The 19,713-nt window shown below is 43.2% G+C and overlaps 1 protein-coding gene across 7 annotated transcripts in view; it reads right to left on the reverse strand.

The window, feature by feature from the left end:
* Positions 1–15,607, reverse strand: part of B3gntl1 (UDP-GlcNAc:betaGal beta-1,3-N-acetylglucosaminyltransferase like 1) — a 64,019-nt gene extending 48,412 nt beyond the window's left edge. For 4 of the 7 annotated variants that reach the window (XR_005878579.1, XM_013113338.3, XM_040750230.1 and 1 more), the window contains exons 1-3: positions 15,260–15,607; positions 13,240–13,356; positions 13,053–13,152 (exon numbers count right to left, since the gene is read on the reverse strand). Coding sequence is in view for 4 of the 7 variants with exons in the window: in XM_013113338.3 (XP_012968792.1) it covers positions 13,053–13,152; positions 13,240–13,356; positions 15,260–15,307 (265 nt within the window). In the remaining 3 variants the exon portion in view is untranslated. Of the gene's footprint in view, positions 1–8,740; positions 8,859–13,052; positions 13,153–13,239; positions 13,357–15,259 lie in introns of those variants that run through there. The other 3 variants (XM_005069772.4, XM_040750231.1, XM_021226988.2) reach the window with 3 other exon arrangements.
* Between the last annotated feature and the right edge of the window lie 4,106 nt (positions 15,608–19,713).

A 19,713-nucleotide genomic window follows, 5' to 3' on the forward strand; every position in this document is an offset into this window, starting at 1 on the left:
GTGAAATAAGAACTGTTTAAGACCATGGTGATGTACACGATAAGAATCAAGTAAAGCAAACATGGTAGCACAGGCATATAATACCAGGAGGCTGAGCCTGGAGGGCTACTCAGGGCTGATGCCAGCCTAGGCTACCTGATGAGATAGGAAGGGAGGGAGGAAATAACACTAAGTGACCTGAGGCCACAGGACCGTCATCACTATCATCCTTACAGCAGTCATCCAGAGGCAACATTAGCATAAAAGAGCAAGAGCAGGAAGGGAGGACAGCTATGTGGCATCAAGTCTGGTAACAGCAAGGCAAGTCTTCCTCTTATTCCTCTTCCTGAGAGCCACCAGATTATGACAAGCACACTCACACCTTCCATCCACACAGCTCTACTCCAAATTCCCAAAGGAAGCTGTTGAGAGTCAGGCCTGGGGAATTACGTGTTGGATCTAAGTCAGTCCTAGCAGCAGCAGGTCCTACACATCCAGGCCGTCAAAAGTTATGTTCTAGAGGGAACCCTGCCTGTTGCCTGCATGCCCTTAAAATACACTGGAGCTTAATGGACTACACCATCTGGACAATGCAAAAAAAAATTGGGAACAGGGTGTATGTTCTGGCTGTACACTAACTTGATATAAGCTAGAATGATCTGAGAAAGGGAGCCTCAACTGAGGAAATGCCTCCATCAGACTGGCCTATGGACATTATCTTGGCTGGTGATCAATGTAGCTTAGTCCCCTGTAGGTGATACCACCCTAGTCAGGTGGTACTGAGGTATATAAGAAAGCAAACTGGTGATCCAGGAAGTAAAAGCAGGTGAGCAGTGTTTCTCCACCATCTCTGCTTCAATTTCTGACTCTAGGTTCCTACTTAGAGTCCTGACTCCCTTAGTGATGGACTGTGTTATAAGGTGAAATAAACCCTTTCCTCCCCAAGATGCTTTTGTTAATGGTGTTTATCATACAAATAGAACCCTGACTAAGACAGTATGCTAGAGCAATGACTTTCAACCCCAAATTTATCTCAGAACTCCTGGGATACATCTACCACTTTCCAATGCTGAAATATGACTCTAGTCCAGACAGATTCCACAAGACCATCTTAGGTAAGACTTGGGTACCATGGGTCTTTAAGTATCACACAGGGATGGTTCCAAATGCAGCCAACACTGAACACTGGATACAAGTAACTATCCTTGGCAAGTAACTTACTAGCTCTACACTTGAAAAAAAAAAGTGCAGAGCTGGTAAGATGGCTTAGAGTAAAGGTGCTTGCCACCTTCGCTGAGGATCTGAGTATGGTCCCAGAAGTCATATGGCAGCAAGAGAGTATCAACCTTACAAGTAATCCTCTGACCTCACACTCACACCACAATTTTTTTAAAAAGATAGATTTAAAAATTTTTTTCACTAAAAAGAACTATCTAAAAACCAATCTGTTGGTACAGAATGACCTCACCTGTCCCTTTCCAAATCTAAGACCTTAGAGCCCCTGACTTATTACAATAAGAAGAAAGACTATACGTGAAATCATTTAACCTTGAAAATAAAGGGAAAGACAAACAACAACCTTTATCCGGCATTAGAAAATTTCAAAACTGAGAATATTAAATATCATTTAAGGTATCTTTCAAAGAAAATATCTTCAACAATAATCCGGGGCCAGGTGGTAGTAGTACACAACACACCTTTAATCCCAGAACTCAGGGAGGCAAAGGCAGGTAGATCTCTGTGAGTTCGAGGTTAACCTGGTCTACAGAGTGAGTTTCAGGACAGCCAGAACTACACACAGTGAAACCCTGTCTCAAAAAAAAAATAAGTAAAATACCAAGTGTCTTAATGATACATTAGAAGGTAATGAGGTGAGTCCTTTACAAGTATGAGAAAAACTATTTTTGCCCCTAGAATTCTTTGCCCAGCCAAACTAAGTGTGACTTAAAAAAAGGCACTGCAGACAAGTAGGAATCTTAAATGCATTACCAACTATATCCCAGGCACAAAGATTATTTTAAATAGTAGCTTCAGAAAACTGAAAAGGAACATGTAAGAAGAAAAAATTTTCAAAGGGAAATAAAGAGAAAACAGCATGTGAATAGAAACGAACACTATGGAAACAATATGGTTCAAGGCTCTATGAGGTTGTAACATTCAGGAAATCCAGCCCCAGGGTATCACTGCTCCTTCTGAGTCAACACCTACTACACTATGTAAGTTACACATTTACAATACTGCCAACACTGCTTTTATAAAGTCTGTATGCTAGAATCCATCTACTGGCAAAACAAGTAGCAGAAGAGTTACATGAGAATAGAACCTCAGCAAGCTTCAACGGTGTAACTATATTATAATAATATAAAAGCTCTAATTAGAAAGAATAGGAATTAACTAACCAAAGGATACATTTACTTGTGAAAAACTGGTAATTTTGCAGGGAGGTCATTGGGAGGAGGGCAGTTATTGTGGAATGTTTGTTTAACTGTGTTATATTTGTTTATGCTGCCTTTTTTTTTTCTTTTTTGGTTTTTTGAGATAGGGTTTCTCTGTGGCTTTGGAGGCTGTCCTGGAAGTCACTCTGTAGACCAGGCTGGCCTCGAACTCACAGAGATCCACCTGCCTCTGCCTGCTGAGTGCTGGGATTAAAGGCGTGTGCCACCAGCACCCGGCTATGCTGCATTTATAAAATGTGTTACATTTGTTTATGTTGTGGAATATTACTTTTAACTATGTAAAGATGTGCTGCTTTGCCTGCCTAAGGCACCTGATTAGTGTAATAAAAAGTTGAATGGACAATAACTAGGCAGAGGAAGGAAAGGCATGGCTGTTAGGCAGAGAGAATTAGGAAAAGGAGGAATCTAGGCTCCAGACAGAAAGAGAGGAAGAGGGAACGGGAGGAAGATAGGAAAACTTCCAGGGCCGGCCAGCCAGCCAGGCAGGCAGACATGGAGTAGGACATACAGAATGAAAGAAAAGTAAAAAGTCCCAAGGCAAAACACAGATGAAGAGAAACAGGTTAAAATAAGTTATAAGAGCCAGTGAGACAAGCATAAGACAAGGCCGATCATTCACAGCCAATAAGAAGTCTCCATGTCATGATTTGGGAGCTGGCTGGTGTCCCAAAAGAAAGCCAGTTACAGGTATATGGTGAAACCAGTGAAGGTGCAACAAGGTTCTTTCACATCCCAGCCTACCAAGGGATCACCTGCTTCCTTCCAAGACAGGAGCTCTCAGGACTCCGCCAACATGAACATGACTTCACATTATCCTTCTAGACGTCCACACCAAGCAAAAATACAAAAGTAAAAATCAGAAAACAAATGTACAATATCTAATCAGGAATACATTGTCTATGTAAGAAGTCCATAATAATGTGTGAAGGTCTAACAAGAGGTAAAGGAGGCAGTGAGATAATAAAGTTGAATAACCTCACCCCAGGATTCTGCACTGTGTAAACTGGGTAAGAAGAGGGCCGTACAGTCCGAGACCTGACTGCACCCTCAGGGAATTCACCTCCCACCGGCACACAACAAAAGGGAAGTGAGCTTCACGGAAGGATAAGAAAAGAAGGAAGAAGGTGAGAAGGGAGGGAGGGGAAAGGCAGATAGGCAAAGAGCTTCAAGATGGCTGAGGGGGCAGCATTCTCAGGGAAGAACTGGAGTCAACAAAGAGGCAAAAAAGAAATCACACTTGTGTTAATCACATTCACACGGCCAGAAATAAATAAAATAAAATCTGAAAGGACCCACTGCCTACAGACAATTACTACAAGAAATGGTTTTTAGAAGTCCTTTAGGCAGAAGGACAATAGTAAGATTGGAATCTGTTTCTACATGAAGCAAAAGGAGGACACTGGAAAAAGACATGAATACGAGAGCTTTCTTCTCTTTGTTCATATCCCGTAAGCTACATTAGTGACAAAATGCTGGGGATTCATAACCACATAAAGCAAAGTGTGAAGGTGTGGATTAGTACTAGCAGCAGAGGACAGAAGACAGTGTGTAAGTAAGTGCCACTCCACAGGTCTAGACTTAGACTGGCTCATACACTCCAAGGGGAGGTTGCAGTAACTAAAGACACTCTACGTCCTAGACTGAACACCAAAACAGCAGAGCAAGGAGTCAGAGTCACAAAGGAAACAAAGGGCACTGTAAGTCAATGAGACTAAAGTGCTTCAGCACACAGCATGAAGTGTTCTGCTCCCCAGAATAGCTGTTGAGGAGTACTTACAAAACACCACTTACAGTCCCTGGAAATGGCTCTAAGGTACACGAAGAAACCATTGTCCAAGAAAATCTCCCCAAACCCAGTGAGTACGGTGGATGCCAACAGTGTAGACTAAAACTCGCTCCCTCTTTTTCCTTCCCTGCTCTGCAAAGCAGAAGCCACAAGCAACAGGGACATGTGGTCGCTTCTCCTGGTTCCCAGATGCAAGAGGAGCAGGATATCACACTGACCCTTGTCCACTTAATATGACAAACACACCATTGTTAAACCATAATCCTTCCTTTCTTGTCCGGTTATGCCCTAAGCTAACCTGTAAGCCCCACCTGCCCAAGTCCAGGTAACTTCCTGGGATGCTGGGAGATGTAGTTCTTGAAAAATTAACAAAACTTCATGGGAAAATATGGTCTAAATGAGTTTTATTCATAAAAGCCCTGACAACACTTGTCTCAGGGCCACCCAACTGGGATAGGTTCCAGGTAGCCATCCTGACCAAATTCCATCTTGGCCAGTATTTAATATTTAATAAAACTTGCCTTAATTTGGACTAAAATGGTGGAACTGGTTTTTCCCTAGTGAATCTTTGGATTAATAGTTCTTCCCCAAGATCATATATTAATATCAACATTATAATATAAACATTCCAAATTTTAAAAATTCCAGTCTTTAAAAATTCAGTCTCTTTGAAATAGCCAGTCTCTTTTAAAATTCAAAGTCTTTCAACTGTGGAGTCCTGTAAAAATAAAAAATAATTAAATATTTTCTTACAGCAAGAGGGAGGAACCAGCGCACAGTCACAATCTGAACAAAGCAAAACCAAACCCCAACAGTATGAATATCTCAATGCCAATGTCTGGGATTCACTCATGATCTTCTGTGCCCTCCCTGACTCTGCCCTCTGCATCACACACAACTTGTCTTCTAGGCTCCAGCTGGCTCCACGAAACCACTGAGGCACTGTTCTCGGTCGTCATCTCCAAACCGCTGAAGTCTGTTGCTGCAGTCGGGCTGCACCTTCACCAATAGCCTCTCCCAGGCTCACTTCAGAGGCTCCAGCCTTATCACACAGTGTGAAGCCTCAGCTTCTCTCCATGACCGACCCCTTCATGCCTTCAAAACCAGTACCACCTGGATGACTCTTACACTATGAAGCTCAGCTGCCAACGTGAGTACAACCTTGGGAAAATCTGTACCACAGCTTCTGTGTGTTGACCCTAAGCAAACACTTGCCAGAAAGACTTCACCTCAGTGATGCTGGTCTCTTCTTAATACAGATGATTCTTCAGTCCCAGCTGACCATTGTCCATTGTCCCAGAAAAGCAAAGGTTTAACCTTAATGTTTCTAGTTCCTTGTTAAATCACAGCTGATTCTTCAGTTCCAGCTGACCAGACATCACAGATTCATTACACAAAAGGCCTGGTAAAGTCTTTGCTTCTCCCTAAAACTCCACAAGCCAGGCCTCCCTCACCTGCACTGCTCTGAACATTCTTATCTTCCAAACTCCTACAGAACTGTGCCCAAGACCCGATGGCTTTTCTAGCCCAAAGTTCCAAAGTCCTTCCACAATCCTCCCAGAAACAACATGGTCAGGTCTGTCACAGCAGTACACCACTATTCTGGTACCAATTTCTGTCTTAGTTAGGGTTACGATTGCTATGAGGAAACACCATGATCAAAAGCAAGTTGGGGAAGAAAGGGTTTATTTGGCTTATACTTCCACATCATAGTCCATCACTGAAGGAAGTCAAGACAGAACCTCAAGCAGGACTGGAATCTGGAGACAGGAGCTGATGCAGAGGCCATGGAGGGGTGCTACTTACTGACTTACTCAACCTGCTTTCTTTCTTTCTTTTTTTTTTTTTTTTTTTGGTTTTTCAAGACAGGGTTTCTCTGTACTGCTTTGGAGGCTGTCCTGGAACTCACTCTGTAGACCAGGCTGGCCTCGAACTCACAGAGATCCTCCTGCCTCTGCCTCCCAAGTGCTGGAGTGCTGGGATTAAACGTGTGTTCCACCACCGCCTGGTTCAACCTGCTTTCTTACAGAACACAAGAACACCAGCCCAAGGATGGCACCACCCACAACAGACTAGGCCCTCCCCCATCAATCACTAATTAAGAAATGCCCTATTGCCAGATTTTATGGAAACTGTTTTCTCAATTGAGGTTCCCTCCTTTCAGATAACTCCAGCCTGTGTCAAGATGGCATAAAACTAGCCAACATAATCTTTCCGGTAACTAACATCAAGTTGACACGAAACTAGCCAGTAAACACACTTCTCATCCTCATCCAGCTCCCGGGTATAAACTAGTAAGTCCCAGGTGAACTGGCTGAGTACTTGGAATTCCTGCATGAGAACTGGGAGTTCCCATCTGTTTCCCAGACCCACAGGATGAAGGCTCCTTCTGTCTTGGCAGCAGTGTCCCTGATAAAAGTGGGGCCCTGAGTGTCCTGATCTTTGCTTGTATCATAAAGTAGGCATCCCATGGGGAGAGACAAACTTAGGTGACATCAGGGAGTACTGTCCAGCTAGCCAAAAGCCCTCAGCTCACTTATCAAGTTTGGGCAGAAGGGAGCTTCTACTATCTCACCTGCATCGCAGAACTGTGACTGGACTATCTGGCTGATTTGACCAAGGCAACTCTTATAAAAGAAACCTTTAGAGAGGCTTAGTCCATTGTCAGTATGGAGAGAAGCTTGGCCAGCATGTAGGCAGACACGGAGCTGAGAGTTCTACATCTGAATCCACAGGCAGCATGAAGAGACACATAGGGCCTGTCTTGAGCTTTTGAAACACAAAAGCCCACTTCTCCAACATGGCCACATCTTCTCCAACAAGACCATACCTCCTAATACCTTTCAAGTAGTGCCACTCCCTAATGACCAAGCATTCAAATATATGAGCCTACAGGGGTCATTCCTATTCAAACCACCACAATGGCCAAGGAGAATTGGGCTTAGCAGAATACAGACCATAAAGGTACAGACCTTACATTTAATAATGTGGTGATACCCAGGCCTAGGTGCCCTAAAAAAAATTGCAGAGGAAATGGGAACGGCAGTTTGCCAGATTCACCACTGAAAGCACTGACCTCAGGAACTATCCCTTCAAAGGGGCTTAAATTTGACTGGATTCATCTCTGTACCAACTCATGTTCAACAAACAAACTACATCCCCCCCCAAAAAAAAAACCCTAGAGCAATCAGCAGTTACTATACCTGAAGGTATAGAAAGAGAAAGAGGTCCACAGCCCAGCCAAGACTGTTGCCATCCTAGGTAACCCTGCCTCTGAGGAGCATCACCACACATCTTGTGCAGTATCAGCAGCAACCAGATGCCTGCTATTTGTACTGTCATTTTCCAGCAGAAAACAGAAGCCATGAAAAGAAACAGGAACGCATGCCCTACACTCAGGTCAAAGGGCAGGCAGCAGAAACTTTCAGTAAGAACAGACTAGACACCAGGTTTAAAGCTGAGAGCCAGAGCAGTCATTACAAATACATTACGTGCAAATGAAACCCTGACTACAGAAATAAAGCTGCAACAATGTCGTATTTTTCAAAATAGCATTAAGAATAAAGAACAAAACAAAAACCCTAAAACTGCAAAGTGTAACAACAGAAACTGATTCTCAGTAATAGACTCAGGACTACATTAACACTGGCAGAATTTGGAAACTTGAAAAATAGATAATAAAGATTTTGCTACTTGGCTGGGGTACGCCTTTAATCCCAGCACTCGGGAGGCAGAGGCAGGTGGATTTCTGTGAGTTCCAGGCCAGCCTGGTCTACAGAGTGAGTTCTAGGACAGCCTTCAAAAACAACATAGAGAAACCTTGTCTCAAAAAAAAAAAAAAAAGATTTTGCTACTTGAAGAACAAGAGAAAACAAAAAAACAAAACAGAACAAAAAAACACCATTAAGCACACAATGAGTTGGTGGCACACACCTTTAATCCCAGCACTTGGGAGACAGAGGCAGACTGATCTCTGTGAGTTGGAGACCAGCCTGGTCTACAAGAGCTACTTCCAGGACAGCCTCCAAAGTCACAGAGAAACTCTGCCTCGAACCCCCCCCCAAAAAAAGCACTCAATGTATATTCGTGGTATATATGCTGCAAGTGTTGGAAAGAAATAAGCAGAAAAAAATCATGGAAGGATAATGGCAGGAAACTGCCCAGATACATTCAAACAAACAGTAATGAACATTTAGGAAGCCAAATAAACTCTAAAACAAATAAATCACAATGTAGAAAAAATGCCAAAAAGATACGAATAAACTCTACATAGTTACAAGAAGGAAATGGCTTGTCACTTACAGGGTGTTCAGAGTTCAAGGGGAAAGCAGAACCAATAGAATAAATATATATTGAATGAGAATATATTGGATTGACTTTATGTCTGGGTAGTCTATTAATGGCTGTTACTAAAATTCCTTCCCTGTAGGAGACAAACAATATCTACCCAACAACAAACTGAGGTATGATTTCATAAAAGTTCACCTGGGGAACTGATGAGTTTATTAAACATACTTACAGAGACATGGGTGAGAGGTTACAGGCAAGGCACTGGCCTTAAAGTGGCCACACTGGAAAGGTCTGCACTCAGCAGGAATGACAGCTTCTCTAGGGTTGCGCAGATAGAGGCCCCTCTTCTGGTCTTTTTACACCTATATCCTCTAACCCTTCCTCCAAGACCCCATGTAATTAGGGCAAAATTGCATACAGGTAGTTGGCAGGGGAAACTCAATACTCAACTGAAGGTTCTAAGACCTTCCCCACCTCTCCTTCTATGAGGCACAGCTGTGGTGATCTTTTGTGAGCAGAATCTTTTGTGAGCACAACCCCTGACAAAGGCAGTAGTTTGGCTCAGGCAATAGTCCTGTACAACAACACTGTCTCATACTGGAAAGGCTGAGAATCCTGTTGTCTATGAAACTGGGTATCTCAGTAGTCCAATCTGGTGCTGAAGGCCTTGAGGATTCCTAGAGGGTGTGAGTCTTCAGTTCACACTGGAATCTCAAAGCAGCTAGATTTTGATCTGAGAGAAGGATGGCAGTAGCGGGTTCAACAGCCAACAGATAGGTAAACTTGCCAGTGTGTTAAGGATACAGGCAAAAAGTAAAGCTTCTTAATGTAGTATGACGGTGCTACCCACATTTAGTCTTCTTACTTCAAATAACCTGATCAAGAAGCCCCCTCGAGGGACTGCACAGCAGTGTGTTTTTTAGTTGATTACAAATCTAGTAAACTGATAACCAGGATTAACCATCGCACATGTGTTCTACTTTTGCTATTTACTTTTTTTTAATCCCCAAGCCCAGGTAAAAGCCAAATGCAGTACCTGACTAAAATTTTAGAGTGACATAAATTTTTAACTTTCCATGCCAATCTCTAATGCCATAATAACCAGGAAAGACTAGGCAACCTCCAAGTCCAACTGCTTCCTTAAGATCACCTAACTTCTGGACGATCATTAAAAATGCTTCATAGTGGGGCAGATAAAGTGGGGTCGTGTGTGTTTCTTCAAGGGAAGGCTGTGATGCTGATGACCAAGAACAGCATGAGGCCCAAAGCCATCCCAGGGCATCTGGAAAACAACTCAGCTCTTGAGAAACAGCTGCCTCATTGCTGGGGAAAATGGGACTTTGTATTCACCAAGAAACAAACTAAAAAGTGACTCAGGAGCAAGAGATCAACTCAAGAATAAAGCAAAGAAATAGGTCCAGGATCTAATTAATGGATTCACCAATGAATTCTACCAAACAGGAGTGTCAACATAGTCCTATATTTACAGTTTTGTAAGCTGTCCTACAGGGCAGAGTTCCCAACATCAAAGCCACCAAAAGTAGTGTAAGAACTGGAGACCATACAGCAACATCCCTTATGAACACACATACTTAATAAAAGCTGAGTGTAGGGGCTGGAGAGATGGCGCAGTGGTTAATAGCACTGGCTGCTCTTCCAGAGGTCCTCAGTTCAATTTCCAGCAACCACATGGTGGCTTACAACCATCCATAATGAGATCTGGTGCCTTCTTCTGGCCTGTAGGTGTAGGCAGATATACAGACAGAACACTGTATACATCATTAAAAAAAAAAAAGCTGAGTGTAGTAGCTCATACCTTTAATTCCAGAAATTAGGAAGCAGAGGCATGTGGATCTCTGTGAGTTCTAGGCCAGCTTGATCAACACAGCAAGTTCCAGGCCAGCCAGAACTATATAGTGAAAGCTTGTCTAAAAAAAATTAATTTAAAAAAACCTTTAACAAGAGATGGGAAATGGTTCGGTTAGTAGGTGCTTGCCATACACACATGAGGAACTGTTTGCATCTCCAGAACCCATATAAAAAGCCAAATATGGTATTATATGCCTATAATCTTAGCACTGGGGAAGCAGAGACAGGAAGAATGCTAGCCAACTACTCTTGCCCAGTGAGTGAATGCTAGGTTTAATAAGAGACCTTGTGCCAAAAAGTAAGGTGGAGAATGACACTGGACATCTAGCCTCCATGCACAAATCGACATACATACACCACACACACACACACACACACACACACACACACACACACACACACACACACACACACAGTCTACTAGAAAGATTATACAGCATGACTGAGTGGGACTTACCCAAATAATGCAAAAATGGTTCAATAATGGATATCAGTGTAATACATAATCTAACATGATGAAGGAAAAACATCCAGTTTCTCAAATTGATGCCAAAAAAAATTACTTGACAAACTCCATCCCATGCACCCCTTTGGTTACTAGAAATAGAATACTCATAAACCAGCAATGTAAGAGGACTTCTTTAGTTTGATAAAGGGCATTAGTAAACCCCTTAGCTAGTGTCATACTCAACAGTGGAGGACTGAAAGCTTTCCCCCTAAGGTCAGGGTAAAGATAGGGATGTCTACTTTTATTACTTCAGCACTTTATTAGAAATTTTAATCAGCACAATTAAACATGAAAAAGAAAAGGTCCAAATAGGGAGCTAGGCATGGTGACACAAGAACAATACCCAGGATACTTAACAGAAAGGTCATGAGCTTAAGACCACCCTAGGCAACATAGTGAGTTCTAGGCCACTAGTCTGGGCTACAAGGCACAAATGCACACACACATGCACGCACTTGTACACACACAAACTGAATCAAAAGGAAGACTACCTCTATCTCTGTGAATACACAACACTACCTTTAAAAAGAAAAAAACTATTAGTGTTAATAAATAAAGTAAGCAAAGCTGTAAGATCTACAGTATCAACAATAAGAAAAATAAGCAGTAAAGCAATAGGAAATTAAGAAAACTATTTATTTGGCTGAGAATGTACACCAAAGGCTAAGTATTTGCTTGTACATGCAACACAGATGGACAGAAAACATAACAAAAAAGCTATAATAGCCAAAAACATGGTACTGACATAAGGATGGCCACAGAGACCGAAGAAGTATAACAGAGTCCACAGTGTGTATCTGTGGTGAACTGATTCTTGACAAGAGTGTCAAGACAATTCTCTGGAGAAAAAAAGTCTCTTAAGAAAGCTGTTGATGCCAGGCATGGTGGTGCACTTGGGAGACAAAGATAGGCAGATCTCTGAGTTTAAGACCAGCCAAGTCTATAGAGTGAGTTCCAGGACAGCCACAGCTACACAAAGAAACCGTATCTTGAAAAATCACACACACAACAAAAGAAGGAAGAAAGAAAGGAAGGAAGGAAGGACGGACGGACGGACGGACGGACGGAAGGAAGGAAGGAAGGAAGGAAGGAAGGAAGGAAGGAAGGAAGGAAGGAAGCTATAGGTGACTGGAGAGATGGCTCAGTGGTGAGCACGGACCGCTCTTCTCTTACAGAGGACCAAAGTTTAATTCCCAGAACCTAGGTGGCAGCTCACATTGTCTATAATTCCAGTCTCCAGGAATCTGACACCCTCTTCTGGCCTCCAGGACACCAGGCACATTAAACCAAGTGGACCTCAGTTTCTGTGTCTCTGTATAGTCCTAGCTGGTGTGGAATCGGTATGTAGATCAGGCTGACCTTGAACCCACAGAGATCAACCTATCTCTGCCTCCTCCCAGCCAACCAGTTTCTCATTCTTTGGTAAGGATTTATTGCTGTCTTGATGTTTATGTCCACTCCCAATTTGTAGTTGGATCCTAATCCATGTGTAGGTATAGTTGGAACCTAATCCAGGTGTAGGTTTTAGGAGGTATGGAGGTGGAGACCCATGAATGAGAATGGGATAGAGGCCTTGAATAGTTTCAGTGAACCAGGAATTAGCCTTCACCAAATACCAAGTCAAGTAGTGCATTGATCTTGGATGTATCATGGGTTACTCTGGTTCAAGGCAATCACAGATGTCATTCATGTCTACAGATTTGTCAGTTCTGGACATTTAATATCAGTACAACCAGATTATGTACTGACTTATGTCCTTAAGCACAGTTTTATTAATATTCATCTGTTATATCAATTCAATACTTCATTCCTTACTAGAGAATAATTCAGTTGTACAGATAGAGTATTCTATTTATCAATTTCATCAGTAGATAGGCATTTAGATTTTTCCACTTGGAAATTCTTTTTTTTGTTGTTTTTTTTTTCGAGACAGGGTTTTTCTGTATTGTGGAAATTCTTATCAATGGTGCCCATACAAATATTTGTGTACAAGCATTTTGGTAATCTTCAGGTCTGGTGATTAGGGTTGCAAACCTAATCACCAGACCTGAAGATTACCAAAATGCTTTTCTTCACCAGGATACTTTTCTCCAGACTGGAACAATATGAAATCATTTATGTTTATAGGTTGCTAAGAAACCATAATTATAACTTAGTATGTTACCTCCTCTGGGAGAAGGAGAGTCATGGCCTCCAATGACTACAGAGATGCCAGAATCTTCCAGTTTCACTTTCCATTTTTCAATGATGGTCCTAGACTTGTCCTGTAAGTGTGACACTGCACGTCAGGCAACATCCCTTAAATGTGGTTTGTAAAGCATTAAGTCACCCAACAGCTGGCCCATAAATACCTTGCTGGCATCATTAAAGACAGAGAGCTCCATGGTGCCTTCAAAGTCTTGCTGCAAAACAGATGCCAAGCACTCATCCAACCACTGTTCAGCATTGTGCACTGGGAGGATAATAGACTAGAATTCAGAGAAATGGGTTAACAAACAGTCATGAGGAACTGCACTCCCTTCAGCATCCATGAGGCAGTTATCCCTAAAGATGAGGATCTGGCCTTCAGAAGGCCTAGAACCAGGCCTCATGCTAGGGCATGCCCAACAAACCAAAGGTATCTATTTCTCCTTATTTCTCCTCTCTAAAGCTCTTGACATTCATCTGGTCCATAAGACTTAATAGGTGTTAGGTTCCCCTCAAGTTCTTTTTTTTTTTTTTTTTTGGTTTTTACGAGACAGGGTTTCTCTGTGTTGTTTCGTCCCCTCAAGTTCTTGATGCTTTAAAAAAATTATTTCATTTATTCATCTATTATCAATATGCACGCATGACACTGGAGAATGAATTCAGGTTGTCAAGCTTGATGGAAAGTGCCTTTGCCCATTGATCTATTTATCTATCCACATTCCCTTCTAGATGCTTCTGAAGCAGGGGTGGGGGTGTGTGGCTGAAAAGTATCAAAATGCCCCCCCAGCTCCATAGTAAATTCATGATCACTGGGCAAATGCATCATTATTCTGATTAAACCATCTATCTCCTCCTCATGAGAACCAGCCCTTGACTAGATGGCAAACTCACCCTTAGGAAAACTCTAACAGAGTGGCCCCTTCATATTACTGCACAGCTAATCACACAGCCAAGCTGGACCAAGGGGTATGTAGAGGTCTGTATCTTTGTTCTAAAGTTGAATTCAGGCACCAGCACTCTCTTGGGGAGTCTCATAAAGTCAAATGTTTCTAAAGTGGTATGAAATAAAATCACTAAAACTACAATTGTCACGGGAACTGACTCAATTTTATATAACACAGTAAGCAGAAAAGAATAGCCACAGAAATTAACAGTCGGTGTCACCCTTGTGTTAACGTGCAAAAACAAAAGTGAACAAGTTTCTGGGATGGAAAACCAATAGGTTACATAAGTGTGGACATATACACACATATACGCACATGTTGCATAGCTATTATGTGACACAGACAATAACTACATAGTCTCCAAGGTCTACCTACAATATCTATATAGATCACTATAGGTAACATCTACACAATCATTTTTAAATTACTGAATGTGAACATAGTTATAAATAGCTTACAAATGAGTATTGAAGACAAAATTTACCAAGTTCTTTACAAATGAAATGCTCTTAAGGAGCTGGTGATCCAAAAATGGCATTTCATCCTGTTTGTGTTCTGAAAATGATTGCCGAGATACTTTTTATTTATTATTTATTTGAGCTTCTAAAGGAAAAGAACATTTTTCGTTTTCTAAAACCCACAAGATTTAAAGAAGGGTGTGGTGGCTCAAATTTGTTATCAGTTAAGTGGGAAGTGGTGGCTGGAGGGTTATCTCAAGGTCATTCTCAGCTGCTTGTGTTGCAGGCCAGCCAGAGCTACAGGAGACCTAGCAACAAAAAGGGGATATAACGCGAATTTTTGACAAGGTTAGGCCTTAACTTACCAGTTCCCAATTTTATTAAGATTGGCATGAAAAATGCAATCCACTTGAGCCTGTGAACCATGCCTACAATGAGTCCTGGCCCCTGACATCTAACTCACCAGCTGTGTACGTTGGACAAGGGTGGCATGCTGGCGAGGTGAACGGGCTAAGAGAGTGGGGATGGTGGCAACAGTGTGCTGGGCAAGTGGGTGTGTAGGTTAGTATACGGTAGGAGCTCGGGCAGGAACGCCATCTGTACACACGCACTGAAACAGGAAAAGGGTGGGAGCCCTCCAAGCTGAGGTTCCTGAACCAGTGGTAGCGTTCCGGAAAGACCCTAGAGGCTGCCAGTCCAAAAGGATAATTACCGGTCCGGAGGGAGAAAAGGCTATAGAAGGGACGAGGGGGCGGGGCCGTGTCTCACCCCGCCATACCTACCACTGAGGCCAGCGGGCTGTGCCCGGTGGCGTCCTTTGGGAGCTGCATGGCAGGGCTCCACCGCCCTTCTTCTGCACGCGCGTCCTGCTAAGGCAGCCAAGGCGTGCACAGCGAGCTCCGGGAGGCGGTGCAGACACTGGACCACTTCCGATTGGCGCAGCTCCACGTGGATTGCTAGGCACTGGCCGTGCAGAGGCAGAAAATAGCTACGTTCTATAGGTTCAGAGACACGTCAGTCATAGAGGGCGTTGCTTCACGCAGAGAGCAAAGCGAGATGGCCTCTTGGTTTACCAAGGACTCGTGAGCCCGCGGGCAAGCCGCCGGCCTCAACCGGAGCAGCCAGGGCGGGACTTCGGGCCAAGAGGCGGCCGTAGCCTGCACCGAATGTGGGCGGGGTCTGCCGAGCAAAGGGTTGGCTCGTCCGTGGGTGCTCCTGGCTTTCCGCCCTTCTCGTAGTGCCCGCCCATCTTTGCGGCTTGTTGGCCTGAGGAAGTCGTCTTGCCCCACCTGATGGAAATAATCGCAAACCGAAGTCCACAGTCAAACGAATGTTACAAAAACACTTTAGAAACGGGGGAACTTGTGAGGGGCGCCACCCTGTGTGGGGTAGGTGATGACTTAAAAGTACAAACACGACCACCCGAGGTTGGGCCTGTATAACTTTAAGAAGGAAAATGGCAATAAGTTTAAAACAAATAGTCGACATTTCATCTGAACTATGTTTGGTCTGACTGAGCCATAAGAGGAACAAGGATCCTGCCTGGTGGGAGGATCGCCGGGTTGGGCTGGGCTGGGCATGGAGTAAACCAGCAGTAGATAGTGTGTATGGACCCAGCCACTCTAGTGTGTGGCCTGCATTTGGAGGCGCGAAGCCAGTCAAAGCCAGATGACTGAGTTTCTATGCCACACAGCGATTCACTGGCCCAAGGGCTCCTGGAGGTTGATGAAGGAAGGAAGTGTTCTGTGAACTGTGGGAGTCCCAAAGTGCAGGAGATCCATAGTGCCAAAAGTCTGCAGGAAATACTCTCAAAGGTCAGGTGACAACCTCTGGATTGAATGAAAGGTACTAATAGGCCTGATTACTAATGTAGATAACCCATGTGCATTTCTTTTCCAGCGTGCTTTTCTGGCTTATGCTTGTGCCTGCAGTTTCTCATCCCACAACTAGAAGTGTATTTTAAGATGGCATATTTTGGTCATCCACACCCTTCATTTCTGAGGGGTGACACTGAGGTCACCCACTGGCCTTGGCACCAAACAACCCTCAAAAGTTTCCACACTTAAAAATAGCAGAAGAAGGAAGGGATGGGAGAGATGGCTCACCGGGTAGAGGCACTTGATGCCAGGCCTTAAAACCCAACTTTGAGCCCTGGGATCCACATGGTGTCAAGAGAACCTACCCCATAAGTTATTTTCTGACCTCCAAACATATAGGCAGTGGCTCATACTCACCCACACCCCAACACACACGCAAAACAACTAAAGAAAATGTAATTTAAAAACAACAATCTCAGCAAAGCTTTGGGGCACTGCAGTGCCTTTTTAAAATTGGTTTGAGATCCATTATGTTATATGTATTTGAGTGTTTTGCCTACATGTATATGTGTACCACATGCCTACCTAGTGCCCATGAAAGTCAGAAGACAGTGTCAGATCCCCTGGGGCTGGAATTGCAGACAGTTGTGAGGCACCAAGTTGGTGCTGGGAATCAAAACCATTTATCTCTGCAAGTGCTCTTAATTGGTGAGCCAGCTCTCCAGCTAAGGATTGCAGTGCTGATGCATTGAAATACTTTCCTTAGTAAAATACAGCAGCATGCTTTTCTTTCAAGGAAAGAATCTACAGCATCCCCAGTAGTTTAGCAAAGGGACCTAGTATCCTTAGCAGTCTTACCAGCTTGATCTTAGGAGATAACAGTGGCACTCAACCTGTTTGTACAGCCTGTTCCAGACATCATCAAACCTTCTCCTGCTTGTATAAACAGGGTGTTCCCATTCTTCCCTTAATCTGGGATGGGGCTATGAAGAACCTCTGCAGGTCACTGTGGGAGCTCCCTAAGTTATCCCACATAGAGGAGGCAAGCAGGCAACAAGAACCGTGAGAACTCTGTAAATTGAGTATGCTTTGGCTAGTGCTATGCTACCTTTCTAATCTAGACTAACTCGGTCACTACTCTTATATTTTTGGTTGTGAGCCTAGCCTTTAACGACTGAGCCATCTCTCCGGCCCTCAGTCATTACTCTTAAGTGTTCTTGTCTATGAGCACCTCCTTCAGAGGAAAAAAAAGTTTTCTTTAAAAATTAAGGTCAAAAGCAAAATATTCCGTAACTTCTTACAAAGCAAAGCACTATGTTACATGTGAAACTAGATCTTATCCGAAAAGCCAACAGAATGTATAAAGCATTAGATGAGATGAGTAGATGTCTGACCAAAGCAATCTAAGAATTTGTTTACAAAGACCTAATGGGGTCTCTCGGAATTAATGTATGCGGAATAGTTTCATTTTAAATGACTTAGTAGTAAGCAACATTCTAGCTCCCAGAAGGGACTAGAAATAAGGGGTCAAAGATAAGGAGACACAGGCAGTTTCTGCACCTTTGCAGCACATGGCGTTTAAGTAGGCTCCCGCTGCTTATCTCTCATCGCAGGGGCTCTAGCTGACCTGAGCATGGCAAGCATGGCCTTGCCCTCTGACCACTACCCCTTCCTTGCTAAGAAAAAAAAAAAACATTAGAAGATTACATTCTGAAGCTAGCCACCAAGTTTTACTCCCTGATTTGGCCACTTCCTCCTCCTGAGGCTAACTACCAAGATCCAACTTCATTATCCAGTAATGAAGTCCAGCAATCAAAACCTTGCTTTTGGCTGCCCTAATTAACATGCCCAATTCAAACAAAGCAAAACAGTCAGACAAAAACCTCATCCTAACACAGGGTTACCCCTTTTACCTTTATAAACTGCTACTTGCCTGTGGTTCACATCTGTCTCTCTATTCAGAGGCTGTCCTTTGTCCCTCCAGGACAAATATCCATTCCTTCTCTCCCTTGTTGCTTTCCCCTTGTCCCTCATCCTCTGTCTCTTGTCTTTGTCTCTTATTGCCTGCACTTTGTCCCTCTGGAACAAATAAATCTCCTTTATGCTGAGAACTTGGTCTTGGGGTGTAATACCAGTCCCTTCATTCACATCTTGTAATCTTTTTCGGTAAGAAAGTTGATTTTTGCTATATCCTCCAACACAATATGACTAGATGTTCCCTTTTTTAAAAAGTATGGTTATTTTTTTAATATGTATGGATGTTCAACATGTATATATGTGTACCGTTGTGTATGGTGCCTGTGGTGGCCAGAAGAAGGCACTAGATCACCTAGAACTGGAGCTACAGATGGTTATGAACTGACTTGTGGTTGCTGGGAATCAAACTCAGATCCTCCCAGGAACAACGAGTGCTCTTCATGACTGAGCCATTTTGACAGCCCTAGTGTTGTGTAATAGTTTCCTCTGATACTGAAAAATTTCATCCTGCAGGGAAACTCCTTAAGCAGGAAGCTAAACAGCTCAAAATAGTTTCAGGAAGTCCCTGAAACTGACCAGATTCACAAGCCCCCCCCCTCCCTGCCAGAGTAAACAAAAGCTGAGAAAAATCCCTCTCCTACTAAAAGAAGCTGGGCTGCAAAGAAGACTCTCAGAGGAGGAAAGATGCAAAGGCAGCTTAGGTCAAAACAGCTGCCTCAAAGAAACAGAAACTAGCCAAGCTGTTTAGAACAGGTTTAGACTAATTAAGGCACCTGGAAAGGACACTCTCCAACCTGTTGAGCTGCCTGCAGGCTGTGCAGTGTGCTCAAGGTTCTCAGCTTTTGTGAGGTGTTACCATGCTGGCCCTTGGTGATGCAACTGTCTGAGTCATTTCTACTCTTGAAAGCAACCCCAATAAAACTCATTGGTTCACCAAACTGGACTTGGGTGGTGGCTGTACTTTAGTCTGTCATGGGTTCCCTATCTAGAATGTGTGCTCCATCTCAGGAAAAGCTTTGTCACACAACACCTGGAAGTTCCTTTTTGCAAACATTTAGAGTGCTAAAGGGTAGTGGAGCCTGAGCTTGATCCCCTTGAGATAGAGAGAGTCTCACCAAGATATACCAAAAGAAACAAGTAAGATATACAGAAGGGATAAAAAGGTAAAAAGCCCTGAGACAAAAGGTAGTTTAAGAGCCTGGCAGTGGTGTTGCTCACCTTTAATCCCAGCACTTGGGAGGCAGAGGCAGGTGGCTCTCTGTGAGTTCAAGACCAGCTTGGTCTACAACAGCTAGTTCCAGGACAGGCTCCAAAGCTACACCGAGAAACCCTGTATCAAAAAACCAAAAAAAAAAAAATGGAGATAAAGAGAAACAGGTTAATTTAAGTTCAAAGAGATAGACTGAATATTCATAACTAATAAGAAGTTTCTGTGTCATGAT

This window comes from Mesocricetus auratus, unplaced genomic scaffold (assembly GCF_017639785.1).
Source record: "Mesocricetus auratus isolate SY011 unplaced genomic scaffold, BCM_Maur_2.0 Super-Scaffold_100007, whole genome shotgun sequence".
Classification (NCBI taxonomy): Eukaryota; Metazoa; Chordata; class Mammalia; order Rodentia; family Cricetidae; genus Mesocricetus; species Mesocricetus auratus.